This window comes from Berghia stephanieae, chromosome 7, assembly GCF_034508935.2.
Source record: "Berghia stephanieae isolate SIO BIC M18660-M18661 chromosome 7, UCSD_Bste_1.3, whole genome shotgun sequence".
Classification (NCBI taxonomy): domain Eukaryota; kingdom Metazoa; phylum Mollusca; class Gastropoda; order Nudibranchia; family Aeolidiidae; genus Berghia; species Berghia stephanieae.
The window spans coordinates 23652567-23670671 of record NC_088366.1 but is presented as its reverse complement, the minus strand read 5'-3'; the positions used below and the strand labels follow the sequence as shown (position 1 = coordinate 23670671).

The following is an 18105-nucleotide window of genomic DNA, read 5'->3' as shown; positions in this document are numbered from 1 at the left end:
CGTACTTGATGGCTATTCTGCAGCACAATAACAAAGCATATGTTATCATTTGCTTTTCCTACAAAACTTTTATTTCATATATTGATAGAATTATCCCAAACATGTTAAAAAGTCTTTTACTCGAGACTTTTTAGAAGTCGAACTCTTTGGATACCTCAAAGAGATAGACACTCACATGGTAAAAATATGGCTATCGAAAAAATAACAGGTACACAATACAATATACCTATTAACAAATAACAACAACACATTATAGAGAGGTGATTTACAAGTGAAAAAATGTCATCTCCCATGCAAAGAAACATGTCTTATTGTCTCTCCCACTCGTAGTAGAAGACCCAAAGTCAAGCCCTGGTAAAATCATATGATTTTACTCAAGTGCAAAGATACAGATACAAAGCCGAATGTAAATGACCACATATTTATGAGAGGAGAAATGACAGTAAAAGATGAAGCAAGAGCAGATAAACTCTTATCCTAAATGGATCTGCACAAACTGCTGAATAAGTAAGAAACAAAAATGACAACTTGTAGCCAATGTTAGCGGTGTAAGAACAGTCCTACCTTATCGATGATCTTTCCTGTTACTCCCATTCCATTCAGTAAGGTTACCTATTTTTAAAAAAAAATTTTAACCAAATTTTGTTTTCTTAGCCTTCACTTAGCAAACAAAATGAGAATTTAACAAACATTTTAAATAAATAACAATTGCATTTCAGCGATGTTATGCACCACTTAATTTTTCGCATTGTTGTAGATGGGCTTATCCTAAAAGGTTTGGCACTCCATTTTTCTAGCATTAAATTTTATTATCAATTATGCATATATCAAAAATGGAAAATAGCAATCTTATTCAACTGTTGTTAAATAATGGAATTGCTAAATCAAGCATCATTTGTGAAAGTGCAAACTTTCCTCTTTTGACATAAAATATGAATTCTTGTAATAAAATAAAGCGGATCTGGTCCCTTTTCATTAGAATAAGAGTTGCACGCCAAATCTGTGGTTATTCTTACAATTTTTAAAAAATCTGCCCTTTTCTGGTGTCCCCTAAGCATTCCATGAAAAAATATGGATAAGCCATCAAACAAATCAAAGGAATCACCCATGTTGTCCGAAGTGAGCAAATTGGGAGTTAATTATCTTCCCCAAGGAAAAAAAATGAACGTGCCAGAAGTGGGACTCGAATCTGGGACCATCCAGTGTATAATGTCTCGGCCACTTTGAACCGTAACTTTTTACCTTATGGTAATGAGAATGATAAATAAAATGAAAAAAAAGGTCTGTAATATGCATGTGAGCCACTGTTGTCCCCTATCAATAATATATGATCATTCCGCCTTATGTAAGCCTTATACTGCTCAAGCATAAAGAGATAACTAATTATACGTCGACATAATCCAAGGAAGGTAACTCAATTATAACAGACAATGCCGTACTCCTTTGATGAGTGACATCCCTTGGTTCTCTTCTGACACTCAGTCTTCACTTCAGACAAAACATTGCGTCTAAACTTAAATAGAAAACAGAAAAAAATTTGGTCTCAACCTGTGGTACTCACATTGACGATAACTGGGATACCTCCATAGTAGATTGGTTGGGTACAGTAAGGCCACATATAAGGGGATTCCACAAGGTCAATGTAGTTGGGACTGGCACTAAAGGATGGAAAATTATACAGAAATAAGAATAGGTGACATTGTTTCAATATAATTGATTATATAATATAATCTGAAACTATGATTACAATTATACACTGATACAGTTGTAGAAAAGGTAATTGGGTTTTTAAAGGTTTACTTGATGACCAGACATGTACAGGTAGTCCTTCCAATTCATATGGTCCATAAAGTCTCAGTTAACCCATTTTTTCTACCTTCTAGAACTCAATTAGGGGGTGAAGTGGCAGAGTGGTTAAGGCATTGCACTGTGACCCGGAGGTCCCAGGTTCGAGCCCCTCTTTAGGCACTTTCGTGTTTTTCTACAGGCAAGATTATAAACCCTCAATTTGCTCACTTGGACAACACAGGTGATTCCTGTTGACATCAAACATCTTGTTTAATGGATTATCTATATTCCTTCGTGGAATGCCTAGGCGATGAATCTTGTGATATCGTGGCGGAAGGGCATAATTTTTTTATGTTTTTTTAAACTCAAAATATTTTTTTACCTGATCTCTCTGACCCAGTTACCCAATCACTGCTGGGTGGAAAACAGGGTCCAAAAATATATATATATATATTAAACCCAGGACTAAAGCCAGTCCCTCTACTTGTGAATTATCAGGGAATGACAATATCACAAACAGGTTGCTTCAAAATCTTCAATTATCTTTAATACCGTCAAGATGGCACTCTTGGATCTGAGTCTTGACCGCTAAAACTTTCACAATGTCTGTGCATGAATTCAAAGGGCTGTTCTTACTTCTAACTTAGTCGATTAAGACTCTTCAATTGTCAAAAAGTCTTAAACCAATTTTTTTCTCGATCTATTAATATGTAAAGTAAAAGGATATTCCCTCTAAATTGATAAATGTGTTTTGTCAGCATTCAAAAGAGATCACAATGACATTGTTCAGAGACATATTGAGGCCGAAGAATAAAAATCCTATTCTACCTGGCCTGTGGAGTATAGTTCCGAAGAGCCCTTAAAGCCTGCACCAGATCCAGCCTGCCATATCCCTGTTCAAACATGTTGACATCCTCTAGTCGTCTGGCTGTCGACATCAGGGCTTGTTTCATACTGGCTGGGTTGATCTGGTGCTTCTTCTCAAGGACAGCACTGAGGACAAAAAGATAAATTATTGATTTTAAAGTTCAAAAGATTTACAAAGCTCATAATGTACAAAAGTTCAAATTCTCATTTGTGGTAAAAATGCTTCCAAAGAGAAAAAAAAAGTCCTTTAGAGCCAATAGCAACATGGAGCCAATTTCTAATTTCTATAGCATGTAACTGATAGCATTAATTGCTTGTTGCCCTTTGGACAGGTTTTTGATAAATCACGAAGTACTCAATCGCACTTAATTCCACAGTCCCTGCATCCACTATTAGTGGGTGGACAGTGGGGTTAGGTAAACAGAAATCTGACTTGAGCCAGGTTCGAATCAGATTTTTGGGGATTTTTTTTGGATGAGGGTTTGGAAGGGGTTAGGATGGGATTAAGTTTATTAAAACAATACCCCTTCTCTTCAATAAAAGCATATTAATCTCATATTCAACTGTGAATGTATGATTCACCCTAACATGCTATCAGATTGAGGCGATGGACAATCATAAAGAAATGCACTACTAACCTCATTAGTAAAGTGACAGCACCTGCCACTACAGGGGAGGCAACACTTGTGCCTGATAGGGAACGACAGCTGGCCCTGATCAAAGATAAATAATTCAAAATAATGTTATAAATTATAATTTATGCTTTAAAATTTTTAATCCTAACAGACTAACCTTTTCGAAATATGGCCTTTCTAACTTAAATTCCCTCCATGAACGTGTACGCATTCAAGAAATACCTCAAAACCTTCTTTTCTTATAAATTCCGATTGAATAAATTGCCAGTTAATGTAATTATCTATTGTTCATCTTAAACAGCAATTCCAAATCTGGGATACATTGAAGAGAAATATATAAATACAGATTTTAAGATAGAGCAGCAGGGCTGCCAACCTCAACTCAAGAAAAAGTGTAATATTGCTTGTCAAAAAGAGTAAGATTTGAAAATGTAACTCTTCAATCATCTCATTGCCTGCCTATGAGAAACACTGGATATAAATAATCGTTTTTCAATTTTGTGAAGGTGAAAAATTTCAGGAACTTCAAGAAAAATAAAAATAAAATAATGAAGCAATGCAAATAAAACCCCTTAAATCTATCAAACAACAATTAATTGCTAAAATATATATTGCAGGAAGCATTTAGTATGCTAAGAAACCTATTGAGAAACAGAATTAAAACAACTATACATTAAAATGTTAAGATTTGATTCACATGAAAAAAAAAAGTACAATCTGACAGAAAAAGCATACAATCTTAGAAAGTTGAAAAAAGCATACAAATATGCTTTTTTTGGCGTACATTTGGCAGCCCTGAAGCAGCAATAACTTACGTGAGAGCAGAGCCTCTGACAGCTGATCCATATGTAACAATATCGGGCTTCATACGACCATACCCTGATGGCAATTCCTGAGGTGTGAAATAAGGGATCGTTATAGTGTTGGAGGTAAATATTCTTTTATTACTATGCGTCTGGTTTGTTTGGTTCTTATCTATTTTTTTTTTTCAATAGTTCATTTCTGCTTGTCATATTTTAAAGTCAAGTAAACACCGTAATATGTCTTGCAAAAAATAACATGACATAAATTTGTCAAGTATATATGTTAACTCCCACGTTCTACTATAACATTGGTACCATGAGTGAATAAAAATAAATAGGTAGGTTTTTATAACGGAGAATGAATGCACACAGTAACAAAAACACCTCAGATTTTGTAATTCTGATCATTTAATTTTAAATTGTAAATTCTTTCAATTTCCACTGTCTTGATAATCTGGACATAAATTGTACCAATTGAAGTGACCAGTCCCAAAAATAAAAACAATATGCCTCTGGATATTTAAGATGAATCTAAACATACCCAAGTCGTCATGCCCCTAGAGGAGAAACGGGCAATTTGTTGTTCAAAGTTGATGCCTCCAACTCCTATCACATCCAACTGGTCAGCTGGGTTGTTCAAAGTGCTGCAACATTTTCCAATTTAAAATAATCATAAATTATAGATATAAACAATCCAAGAGAAAAACTTTTACTACAGACATTTTATACATCAGGTCAATTCTTTTTCCATTTTAGCTCATATTTGTGGATAAAGCAAATATACTGAACAACTTCGATTTGACGGTATTGCAAATGTTTAGGATTATGTCACGCTTCCCAGATATGTTATTTTTGTTAAGTGAAAAAAACTATTTCAAACTTTACATGGAGGACAACATTCGGTCATTTCACTTAAAAACTAATCAAACTCTAAAGGACACGTGACTGTTGGTGCAAGAAAATCAGACCCAATTACTATATTTTTTTCAAATTAAGAAAAAGATACATTTTTTAAATCTACATGACCATTTTGCACTTTATTTGCTGTCAATATCATAAAGGAAAGTCGAGTTAAAGGCAGTCAGACTGACAAAATCTAGAAACTGGGAAAACAGATTAAAACTTGGAACACCTATACTGTTCAGTGTTATGCTATTTTCACGAAAAAGGAACATATTCATCGTAAAATTAAACATTCCTTTACATTTATATCCACCTAAATGTCAAATTATTCAGTTTGACTATGATGATGAAATACTGATTTCTTCTGATTAATGCTGACTTCCATATTCTTACATCTCAACAAGTATGTCAATAGTGAAGTTAAACCATTTTTTATGTATTTCTTTTTTTTTACGGTTTATATCTATACCTTATTCTGTAACGATGCTGTTTCTAGGTGCTTACTCAAGTTGGATTATAAATTAAACTCTACAGACACTGTTAAGTCTGAGCCTGCTAAGTATAAAGGCAATAAAGTGTAAATTAAGAAGAAAGGCAAGGATAAATATATCCCTTGAATTATGCATGATGAGATTATTATCAGCAATTGGGTAAGATGGTCAAATGGATGAGGCAGGTCACCATCACCCGCAGAATCCAGAGTCATTGCTTTTGACATCTTGTTTTGATGTGATCATGTCTTTTTAGACCAAGTACTTAACCCTTATTGCTTACTTTGCAATAATGTACAAAGGCTAACACCTTGGTCATTTCAGTACTTTTCAGACCTTTAATGACTAATTTTCCATTGAGACAAATTTATTTTTATTACTTTCTATATTTTTCTTCCAGAAAATATAATTCTTTACAAGAAATGTGTTTACAAGCATTCTGCTTTTAAAAAATCACTATTTAACTCTACATTTAGGCAGATTAAAGAAATTCTTTAGGTTTAATTGGTACGGATAAAATAGGGCAGTACTCAAAACGTCATCAAAGCAAGTTCATTTTATAAAATAAATGTATTTTTTATGATTTTCATTACATGGTGAAAAAGAAGCTTCCATATAAACAAAGTCCTTTGGAAAGAGCATGCTTTCATAATGGGATATTTATATCTTGAAAAAAGGCGTTTCATATTCTGGACAATCAACAAGACTGCGCTTTTATCTGGTCTGCTTGTAAATACAAACATTTATACATTATTTTTGTCTTACCCATAGAGTGGTCCATCATTGCCTATGGCAGACACCATGATAACTTTGTTAGCAGTCAGCTCCCATACCTAGGTAAAAATTAAAAGATGACACTGTTTTTAAACAAGAAATCGGGGATTAAAATACTTTAAACAAGTATATCTGATTAGCCTAGAACCTGTGATCTTCAACACTTACTTATCTAAACAAAGACAAGCTGAACTTTAATACTTTGGTATTGAACCATGACGTTACAATAGGACATCTTGAATTGTTAGTGTTAAAGGTTGTAAAGAGTTGCTGACAGTTAGTTTTGACGGAAGGTAGGCTCATTTATTTGTAATTGTGTAAAGAATTGTGGACATTCAATCCTCTCCCCAAATGGTTATCAATAATATGTGAACTGAGAGTCTTGAAACCAAAACTACCCTTTGACAATTTTTACAATATCAAAGTATTGAAAAGCATCACTGCAATACAGAGCCAGATCCACCACAAGCAAAAACAAAATACCTATATAAAATCTTAAATAGGAGAAAAAAAATCTGTATCAACCCAAATTAAATTTGGACTCTTTTTCTATCAATTATTACTTTAACTTGCTTTGGAATTACATAGTTTAAATCAAATTGAACATAGAGTCGTCCCTTCCCTTACCGACCATTTCCCCGACCGACCAAAAAAAGAGTTTTTGTTTTGTTACGTCTTTAACTGAATGACTTTAGTTGTAATAACCCGATTACACCATTTACGAAGACTGCTTCTGCCACTACAAACTGTCAAAATAGCAAGTTGTAACAAAAACTCACTCAAATTGACAACTTTTGTTCAGGTAAGACAAGTAAGATGAAAATGTTTCTTGTCTTACGGGTTGCACGACGTCCGTCCTGACTGACAAATAAGCCAAATGTAACTCTTCTAACAGTAGAAATACATTGAATGGCTTAAAACTGCCTCCTGGGATCTATATTTAGGCATAACTGGTGTCAAATCGGTGTTGAATCTCAACTGTGCCCTGAAAACAGGTTGGTCGGTGAGGGAAGGGCATTTTCGCATGTCCCATCCCCTAACGACCAAACACTATAAATGGGTCTTTAAAAAACCCTACCAAACACCTTAAAACATTTTATGTTGTTTGTTTTGTTTTTTTATTTCCTGGACCTAAATGTGTAAATAGTGGCTAAATTGTTTGTCGTTTAACAGTGGCTGCAAATAGGAAGGCAGAAAAAAGGCTACAAAGAAGACTGAGCAGGAAAGGAAACGTCAGGTGAGGGGAAAAAATAAAGCAGATAGATTGGCACTGAAGCAGAAAGGGACAAGGAAGGGCCAAAAAGAAGAGAAAGACAGATATCATCCTCGACGAAACTAGTCAGAGACTCATACAGAGGTTATTCTGGACGATGATTCATTATGTTTATCAGATTGCTTCAGCAAGAGAGAATACAATGGCCGAAATAAGTTGCGGCCAGTGCAAGCGGCGGTTACATTTTTTTTTTAAACAATGCTCGGGCAGCCAGCATGATACCATTAAAGGCTTGATCATATTTGTTTTAATTTAATGTTTGTTTTGTTTTTTTAAACTGCATGTCATGTCTTGTCCTCATCATTGTTACTATATTAATGTTTCCTTGGCAGGTAGACATTGTAAAGAGCCGAGCGAGAATTTTAAGCTTATTTTTTTTTAATGAATAAATGATAGTCTTAATTACTGTATACTTACGATGATATTTACAGTACAACCTTTCTTGTTATTCATTTGAGCTGTATATCAAATTGTAGTGCATCATAAAAATGTTCTGTTAGTGGTAAGATCGGGTGGTCGGTAGGGGATTGGGCTTTGGGTGGTAGGGAACGATGGAAAAGATTGTGGTCGGTAGGGGAAAAATATATCATATATTTAACACCACTAGAACATGGATAATATTTCTTGCCGGGGGAAAAGTCAGTTGACAAACCAAACCTATCACCATGTCTTAAGATTTTGCGACATAGCTCTTTAAAAACGGTATTATTTATGGTGCTTGTTTTGGACAGATTATCTACCTTTTTCTCGTAAGGCGTGACAAGGCTCTTAGCGGACGGTAGGGGACGGAACAACTCTATACAAATTTCTGAGCAAAAATACTATTTTTTGTCATCACTTTTACATTTTTTTTCCAAAAGGTTTATGCAAAAAAAATTAATCTGGATAAAAAAAAAAATTTTAATCTTGAGAAAAAAAGTCCAAATCTGAACAAATTTGTTGGTTTGTTTTTTAATCTGTTTTTACTGATTAAATCTCAAAAGGTGACAAGTCTACTATACTACAGTGTTTTTATTACTTTACTATGCATCATACATAGTGAAATATGCCTTGTAAATTTGTGCATGTATTTATTTACCTTATCCACAAATGGATGGTCCATAAAATCCGGTCCTCCAATACTCAGATTGAGAACATCAATCTTTTTGAGAATGGCGTAGTTAAAGGCATCCAAGAACCAAGATGTATAAGAAACCTACAATAAGAATAACATATATATTGAATCATAACAACAAGCATCAGTATTAACTCTTTATACCATTTTCAATGGTTCAAAATAAGAACGTTTCAGGTTCAGACCCATTGTCAGAAAAACAAACTAGAACAAAACTTTGCTGATAAAGGTCTGAACCTTAAACGTTGAACTTCATATCAGTTCCAGTGGAGCAATCTAATTTCTCAGTATAGTATGTTTAATATGTAAAGTTTATTTGCTTTATATAAAATGAAAATAATATATAATTTGAAAATGTTTAAAAATTATAAAAGAATGCGAGGAGATATTTTGCAAATGACAACTCAGTCATTAGTAGTTAAAAAGGTGCATATATGAAACAATTAGGATGATTACCTCGTCATTAAGTATGTAGGCCTACTGAGACTAAAATACTTTGTATATAAAGAATTTAAACGGCCTTATGAGATATTTGTAAATCAAATACCAAACAAAGTCAGGTAAAACACAAAACCAGAGACATGTAGGGGGGTATCAAACTTTTAACATTCCTTCATCTAATGTTTTCTTTACTCATTTTTCCAAAAAGTGTTCTGCCTTGGCAATTTGCATGTAAATGCTGGTATCAGGCTCCTGAGCAATACTTGAGAGGGAAAGTACCATTATTATTTTTTTTCTTCCTCTTTGTAAATGCGTACCAACAATAATCTGACCTGATTGAGTCAGTGTTTAATTGAACAGGGAGATATTTTATGGCTTGTATTATGTAATTCCAAAGAAAAAAATTGAACAGATATTTTCTTATTTCTTTAACGATTTAAAGTCACACATTATCCTAATAATTTTTTAAAATTTTCCCAAAGATTATCATTTATTGTGCCCCCCTTCAACTTATTCCTGAAAATGAGTTTGACAAACGACAATAACGACCTATCTGATGAGTACTTTAAACCTATCAATGCTCTCACCAGAGATTCCTACCTCAACCCACTACTTTGAGGAATGAGGAATCAAAAAGGTGAAAATGAGGAATCTGATATCAAAATGAGGGATATCACAACCAGGATTTATTTAACTCTTTCCATTCATTTTTCATTTGTGTCGATAAAAAGGTCTTCTCACTTTTCCTCACTTATTCAAACTCTACTCCAACAACAAGAGTAGGCTAATCTAATGCAATGGCTTCATTCCTTCATTGTAACATTTTTAGTCTTGTCCACAAGCTATATAAAATTTGCATTCATGGCACACAAGACTCATAGAAAATAAAAAGAAATCCCCTGTGACTGGAATCTAGAATTTTCAGTAGTAAATACAGATTTGCGGAATGATTCCTTAAAATGCAAAATGGTAGGAGGATCTGTCTCACCAATATCTGATTCAGGATGCCCAAGAATAACACAAAATAACAGTCACAACAGCCTAAAATACTTACTTGGTTATTCGTGAATACCCTGAACACATAGATGTCAGCATCTGGGGCAAATCCTAAACATTCTTTATGTGAAGCTATAACTCCTGCCACAAATGTACCGTGACCAAGCCCTGAAATGATTCAATGAAGTATTTCAAGAAGGAGCTAATAAATGCCATAGAAACTTAATTAAAACTACTTAAAGGAATAAAGAAGAAAAGAAATGCATCTACATGGGCATGAACACGTTGGCACCTATAATATTAATTTCAAAGATACTTAGTGTTTACAGAAAAATTTCTGAATATATTTTTTCATCATTTAATTCTTTTACTTAGTTTTTTTTTTTTTGCTTTTAGTTCGTTTTATTATAGTGCAACTATGTGGTCTTGTGGAATGACACTCGCTTTTAGATCGGAAGGTCCTGGGTTCGAACTTCGCTCAGCGCATAGTTAAGTCCTTGGAAAAGGCTGTTACCTGTTGCTTTTGGTTAGGGACCCTTTGTAGATGCTTTGAGCACATTTAGTGGATATTGTGCAATATAAAAGCTCAAGTTTTTTTGGTTTTTATTTTAAAGGGAGAGAAAGTAAAAAAAAAAAAAATTAAAAAAAACATTTCATTCAACTTTTAAACAATAATGTTGATACTTTTACTATTTTTAGGCATAAAAGACGATTATATCGTATATAAAAAAAAAACTAATAAGAGGTTAAGTAATTCATATCAAAATTAAAATAAAATTGAAGAAATGAAAACTTATGAATAAAAAACAATATAAGATCACAGTTCTCTCATCATGTAATAAAGAGAATGTTTAGTACAACAACAAAAATATGCAATTTGTAATGGTTTCAGACTTGGCTTTCTTCTTCTTTCATGTGTGCTGTTTTATTCGGTTGTTTATGTTTTGTTGTTTTTCTTTGTTTTATGTTGTTTTGGGGGGAAGGGAAGGCGGGGGGGGGGGGGGGGGGGGGGGGGGGGGGGGTTGGGGCGAGGGATTCTGTTTGTTTTAGTTTTGTGGATGTTTTTTTTTTTTCTTTTATGTTTGTTTATAAGCAAAATAGGGGTAGAAAGAAAGAAATACAAAAAGAAAGAAAGAAGAATATAAAGAAAAAAAAAAAAAAGGAAGAAAAAAATGTCAAACAAACCGCAACCCACCATCATCCAGAGTTTTCTCATTTGTCCAATTGGTTCTGTCTTTGACACGTCCTTTCTTAAAATGCGGGTGATTTGTAGCCAGGCCCGTGTCAAATATAGCTACCTTAACTCCTGCACCTATTTGTAAGATAGGAACAAAAAATTGAAAAATTATCATTTTGTTTACTGAATGTCACAAGACCAAGAGAATAAAAGAAAACTAAAATGGAAGGGAATGAAAAGAGACAATGATTGAAAAAGTTGAGATATGACTAATTGATTGAAGATAAGAAATAAATGTCAGGTTCATAAATAGATGATCTGAAATATTGGGATAGAAGCAAAAATAAAAAATCTTACCTGTAAATCCAAGACCCCAAATGATCTCAGCCTGTAAGGCACTCACAATCTAATAAAGATAAAATTATTTTTTTTAATCAGAAAAACAATGAATCAGCAAAATTTAAATAAATGTTTGAGATCATTTTCAAAATTAAATAAAGCTGTTTGTATGTGACACAAGTGATTCAAGTGTATCTCTTGAGTCTCGTCTTGTAAAAATAAAATTGAGCAATGTTGTGTGACTGTGGTCAGTGATATATAGTGACAATAATTGTCAAACTCTGGCAAATACATTGTATTCTTGGGTTATATGTATTATTGTCCATAATTATAACAATTTGTTATTTAGTTACATATACTAGGATATTACATTATATAACGATAGGATATGCAAAGAGAGAATGTTTTTTTTTTCTTTTAACTTGCAAAAAAATGAGTTCAAAATAAGTTCATACTCTACTGTATAAAATAGGCGCCCCTTCTATAAAATTTCAGCTCACGATATGTGCCAGTGAAAATTCACCAAAAGGGAAAACAAAGCAAAAGAAGGAAGAAAAAAAGAAAAAAAAGAACCCATAAAAAACATAGAAGTGCAACGTATGTAAATTGCTGTCAGAATCGTCACTGGCAATGCTAATAAGGGGAAACACAGTGAGATTACACATCGTTTCCCAAAATGCGCATCCCACCCCCACTCCCCTCCACTTCTATGTATTGGTCAAAGTAAACCCTTCCCTCAACCCCTTTCTTTGGTCAAATTGCACTTCTCCCCCCCCCCCCCCCCCCCCCCCCCCCCCCAACGTGCACCTCCCCACACACAAACACACACACACACACATATACACACAAAACTTATATTTGATACATTAGAGTATCCCATAACATTTTTTTGTCCAATATAGCATAGGATATTTGTTATAACTCACCTGCTTGGGAACAGCTCGCAAAAGTTTTCGAGACTTATACTTGGATGGTGAATACCAAATTGCTGCCTGGGGAAATGAGAATGTGAAGCAAAATTTTAAAAAACTAAGATTTCAATTGTAAAAAAAAATATGCAAAAAATAAAAATCACATACATCCCTTATACTTGTTGAGAGTTATGAAATGGAAATGCTTTGTTGTCAGCAAAATTGTTGGTTGAATCACACTTTTTCAGATTTATAAAATCTTAATTGCCTGGTTGTTTTTGTTAACTCTATTGAATGCCGTGGTTCTTTTTTGTTCTGGTATATTCTATAATCCATGTAATGGTCTGAAGAAAAAAAAAAAAAAGATTCAAGAAAGCAACATGACAAACACCATTTTCAATTCACAATCTTCTGACTAGTTGTCAAGCATTGAAAAAAAAAAACAAGAAATTTAATAAACGTTTTTTGTTTTTTTTTAATTTGCCAAGCATGAGTAATCCGACATGATTCATTTCGGTATGAGTATTTATGATGCCAAATAAATAATTTTGATGACAAATAAAGCAGTTGCATACTGTTTCTCTATTTTAACTGCTAAATGCTTATTCTCTTATTGAAGTGAGTAATATTAATCTCTTTGAACAATACAAAACTCAAATTTTAAAATTCTGATCATCTGATTGACTCTAATATAAAAAAATCAAATCCTATCTAGCATCTAGACCTATACGATGAAATATAAACTCACTGTTGAAAGACTTTTCCTGTTAGCACTCCGAGAATTAAAATGCTCTTTACCTTTAGCTGAACTCTTAACTTCCTCTTCTGAAAAATTGAAAACAGAACAGCAGGCAAAATATTGAACTCAAATCAAAAATCAAAAGATAATAATTTTCATGCACATATGTCAAATAAAATGTCCATAATAATAATTAAAGGTAGACATATATGACAATGATGATAATGGCAATTTGTCAAAAAGGAGGAAAATGCATCGGTCCATCTGTCACCCTCAAACAAAATCATAACATAAAGTATCATAGTTTTGTATATTATACTACTACTTCTAGTGTACATCTATTCTTAATAGTAGAGATATAACTTACTTTATGTAAAGTTTTAATGAATTGTCCTTTCCTTAAAACGATTATTTTTTTAATGGGTTCAATTAAAGAGATTTAAATTTAACTTTTGGTTAAAAAGCCTGAAAGTATTTTTTTTTTCTTGTTTTAACTTTGTTACTGTAGCCCAGTGATTATGGATCTTACAAATAAGACTCAAGTATCTTTAATAAATTAAAATTGTAAAATATTGTAAAAACAAAGGTAAAAAGAGTAAACTAAGTTGAGCACCCCTTATAATTGTTAAAGATTAATATCATCTCTCTATAACCTGATGACGTTTATAAAGTTAACATGAAGATTGATAGAAAAAAAAAGGTTGAGAGGGATATGTGGATAAGGAAAAGATAGAAAGAGAGAAACAGAAAAAGAGAGAGGGACAAAGAAAGAGTGAAAGAGAGGGAGAGTGAAAAAGAAAGAGGAAAAGAGAGGGAGGAAGGCAGAAAAAGAGAAAGAGAGAGAGAGAGAGAGAGAGAGAGAGAGAGAGAGAGAGAGAGAGAGAGAGAGAGAGAGAGAGAGAGAGAGAGAGAAAAGTCTAATTGATGGGGATTTTTTTAATTAGGGGAAGGTACAATAATTATCATTTGAATTGTCCCTTTATTTTTATAACTGTACTATCACCCTTGACCTACTTACAAATAAAATCTACATTCATTTACCCCCTCCCCAACGTCATTCCTTTTCGACCATAAATTCCTTGTCTCACTTTTGACACCTGAGGCCATAAAAATGAGAGTGTCACCAAAATTCATACAATTGAGCACAGGTGTGAAAATATGACACAAAACATGGTAATTTGTTCATGGATCCATCACTTGACATGAGCTTTTATCAGAGGAAAATGTTTGACACAGCAAAATCAGAGAAAAATTTATGAGAAAATCCCACAATCCCGGAATTCTGCAGATCTGCGGAAGATTATGATTAGTGATTTCATTATTATTACCATTATTATAAATAAATTAATTAATTAAATAAAATTCTCTTAAGTCATCCACAAGGGGAAGTTTGTCTTTAGGGAAGACTTGAATAACCCAGGCGTTAGCCGCAGTGCAGTGCCGCAAAGTGAGATAGAACTAGGTGATTTGCTCAAGGCCACACAACGAGGTGGGTAGTCGAACTCTGTATCTTTTGGGTACGAAGCAAAAACTGTACCACTGCTACAAAAGACCAACATAGCAACATCATTATTATTATTATTATATTATTATTATTATTATTATTATTATTATTATTATTATATTATTATTATTATTATTATTATTATTATTATTATTATTATTATTATTATTATTATTATTATTATTATTATCAATATTATTATTTTGCACTAGTTTTGTAAGGGGAGAGGAAAGAAAAGGGTTTGATGTTCTGCTAAATTTGACCTAAAATATCAGTGCTATATGTACAACTGCAAAAAGAAGAACTACAAAGCAATGAACATACCTGGAATATATTTGAGAGTTCTTGTAACTTTTCGATGTGCAGTCACTCGTTTGATAGAGGGATGGTCATTCAAGCTGTCCAAGGCAGACTGGTATGATTTGGACTTGCCTACAAACTGTACAATAGAAAAATATGCAGGTTATTTCCCTTCCTTCATATAATTGATTGTCTTCACGAAACTGATAATTATTGTCTATGAGTGTTGATTTTTTTTTTTAATTGAGGTGTTTTTAAAAGTAGTTTGTAAAGCATTCTATAAGAACCCAACATTGTACATGAGCTTTATTGGGAAGAATAAGGTAACAATTGAAATCAATATTAGAGCAATAAATATAAGGAATGGGCGGGCATCTTAACTGCTCAGTATACTCGCACATCAAATGTTGATTTTGCGGATATTGATCACTTGGTAACTATAAGATCAACTAGTAAACTGTGTGCAAAGATTTAATTTTGTTCTTAGCTTGTATTTTATGTGTGGAAATCATCCAATATTTTTCACAAGACACAGCTCATGAATGAAAACACATAAAAAAGGAGTAAGCTATGGTGATATTTCCCAATCACTTTTTCATTGACTTTATAACTGTGACATATGAAACATTGAGGAAAAAGATAAATCAAAGCAAGAATAAATGAATAAATAAAGAGTGGAGGAGATAATTGAAACTTAAAATAAGATCGATAAAGTTTGTAACCCTATAAACTTATACAGAAACTCGAAAAGCCTAATATGTTTGTCCAAATTGATATAATTATCTAAATAGCTCTTTTACCTTGTCTCACTGAAAAAAAGTGAGATAATAATTGTCCGCAATTCAAGCATTTTATAATGTTTAGGCAAATATTTTGTAAAAAGAGAGATATAACATATTTAACTCTGGTCTTATCTACCACAGCTTGAACAATTCAAACAAATATATAAATGACAGAGTTTAAAATAAGATACTTCAATCAGATATGTGTCCATTGTTCCCATAAAGCTCAAATTCACATAATTGCTTGAACATTGAAAGATGTAAACATATCACATCCTTCATAAATCCAAAGTCAAGTACTGAATTCTGAGAGAATACATTCCACAGATTTTAAGAGAAACCAATGAAAATAATTCAATAACAATTTGACATAAGCTAAACTGATACGAATTCTCCACTGGACAGACAGGGACAATATCATTTATATACAAATAGGTATGATAATAAGGTTAACAATCAGGCATATAAATAGATAGAGATAGTTTGATAGATAGGCAGACAGACAGACGTGTGGAATTTTTTTTATTGACAAATAGAAGGATAAATATGTTGACAAGACAGATGGGCAGATAGACAGTTAGATGTATAAATACATAGATAAACAAAGTACACCTATCTACCTCGACAAACATACTGACAGGGAACAAATAAACAGTTGAAGGGATATGTGAAATGGATGGATGGATGGATGGATAGATGAACGAGTGGATGATGGATGGATGGCTGGATGGAAAAATGTGTCGAAAGATGGATGGAGGATATATTAGACAGCAAAATGAATTTCAACATGAGCAATCCCTACCTGTACCACATCAAAATCACTAGGATATGAAAATGCAGGATTTATTCTGGGTAGTATCTTCCATTGGGAAATGCCAGCATCCACCAATGCAGCAGTTATAAATCTCTTCCTCGCTTGAGCCTTGTAGTAACCATCAAATGTAACTATGAATTCTGTGGATATGACAATTATCCAATTTCGTTCAAATACAAAACAAAAATTAATAAATCTTTAATGCTGGATGGAATCAATCTCAATGTTTGTATGTTAAACAGATAGTTACAGTTACTTTGGACATTCTTGGATTGGATACAAGTCTATCACAAAGATCTAATAGACCCATCTATTCAATTATTGCTGGATGAGAAAAATGCGACGAGAGTCAAATTTGAAATCAGTCTGTTACTGTTACATTTGAGTTGAGTGCTCCATCAATTGAGCTATCAGGACCCCCTTACTATTTTAACAGCCCTCTTTAATTATTGTTGCAATTCTTATAGTTCACAAGTTCACTACAAGGAAATGTAGTAAAAGTTGGACAATTTTAATGCAAAGAAATGTGAGACAAGGACAACAAGTGGAATAATGCCAGAAAAAAATCAGGAGAGAAGATCAAGTACATTGAAGATTTCATATATTTAGGAGGTAACATATGATGGCATAATAAAAGAAAAAAAATGAGAACTGGAAAAGCAAATGCAGCATTTGGAAAACTTTTCATGAAACCAAAGACCATCCAACTAAAAATTAACGTCTTTAAAGCAACAATCCTCAGTTCTACAATGCAGAAGCAAAACATAGCAAATGCATCGCAAGAAATATAAACGTCCTGTCAACAACAAAAAATACTTAATGTCAGCTGCTAAGACCATGTTAAAAATACAGAAATCCTAAAACGAATGGAAATGCAGAATGTTACCACCACCATTCAAAAGTGCTGCCTCTGCTGGTTAGGAAACGTCTTCTGCCTTCGGGAAGACTCTTTCACAATAAAAAGAATAGAGTGGAAGAGTGAAAACAGCAAGTGACCAAAGACAGCATGGAATCAACTGTCAACAGAGGCCTTAAAAACAAATAGCTGACCTGGGACGATCACGTATAGCAGTACAAGGCCTATGGCGAATCGGGATGGCCTAATATGTGAAAGATACAGGTGGAACTAAGTATCTAAGTATGTAAGGCATACCTTTCAGACTTTCAAAATTAAAAAAAATTCTGCCATTATCATATCAAAATGATCCCACAGAGCCATCAGTACGAGCCATATTATATAAGCCATATTTTACTCCAGATTCTGTAGCATCAAGCTATCAGTAACAGTTGATTTCTACCCTCTGACTCTGAATAAGACAACAAACTATCTCAGAGCACTTTCCACTAAACCTTAATACAGCCATCTACAGAATAAATATTCCTATGCATGCGGAGGCAAACCAAATAGATTTACCTACAAGCTCAAAGCTTTATATAAGCACCTTTTCCTTTTT

General features: G+C 33.3%; 1 protein-coding gene across 2 annotated transcripts in view; it reads right to left on the bottom strand.

Moving 5' to 3' along the window:
• Positions 1–18105, bottom strand: part of LOC144976910 (membrane-bound transcription factor site-1 protease-like) — a 149010-nt gene that overhangs the window by 126930 nt on the left and 3975 nt on the right. For both annotated transcript variants that reach the window (XM_078921512.1, XM_078921511.1), the window contains exons 3-17: positions 16640–16791; positions 15080–15194; positions 13261–13337; positions 12528–12593; positions 11620–11668; positions 11281–11397; positions 10144–10253; positions 8613–8729; positions 6253–6320; positions 4635–4737; positions 4106–4182; positions 3294–3368; positions 2617–2781; positions 1562–1658; positions 565–612 (exon numbers count right to left, since the gene is read on the bottom strand). In XM_078921512.1, the coding sequence (XP_078777638.1) occupies positions 565–612; positions 1562–1658; positions 2617–2781; positions 3294–3368; positions 4106–4182; positions 4635–4737; positions 6253–6320; positions 8613–8729; positions 10144–10253; positions 11281–11397; positions 11620–11668; positions 12528–12593; positions 13261–13337; positions 15080–15194; positions 16640–16791 (1436 nt within the window). The remainder of the gene's footprint in view (positions 1–564; positions 613–1561; positions 1659–2616; positions 2782–3293; positions 3369–4105; positions 4183–4634; positions 4738–6252; positions 6321–8612; positions 8730–10143; positions 10254–11280; positions 11398–11619; positions 11669–12527; positions 12594–13260; positions 13338–15079; positions 15195–16639; positions 16792–18105) is intronic.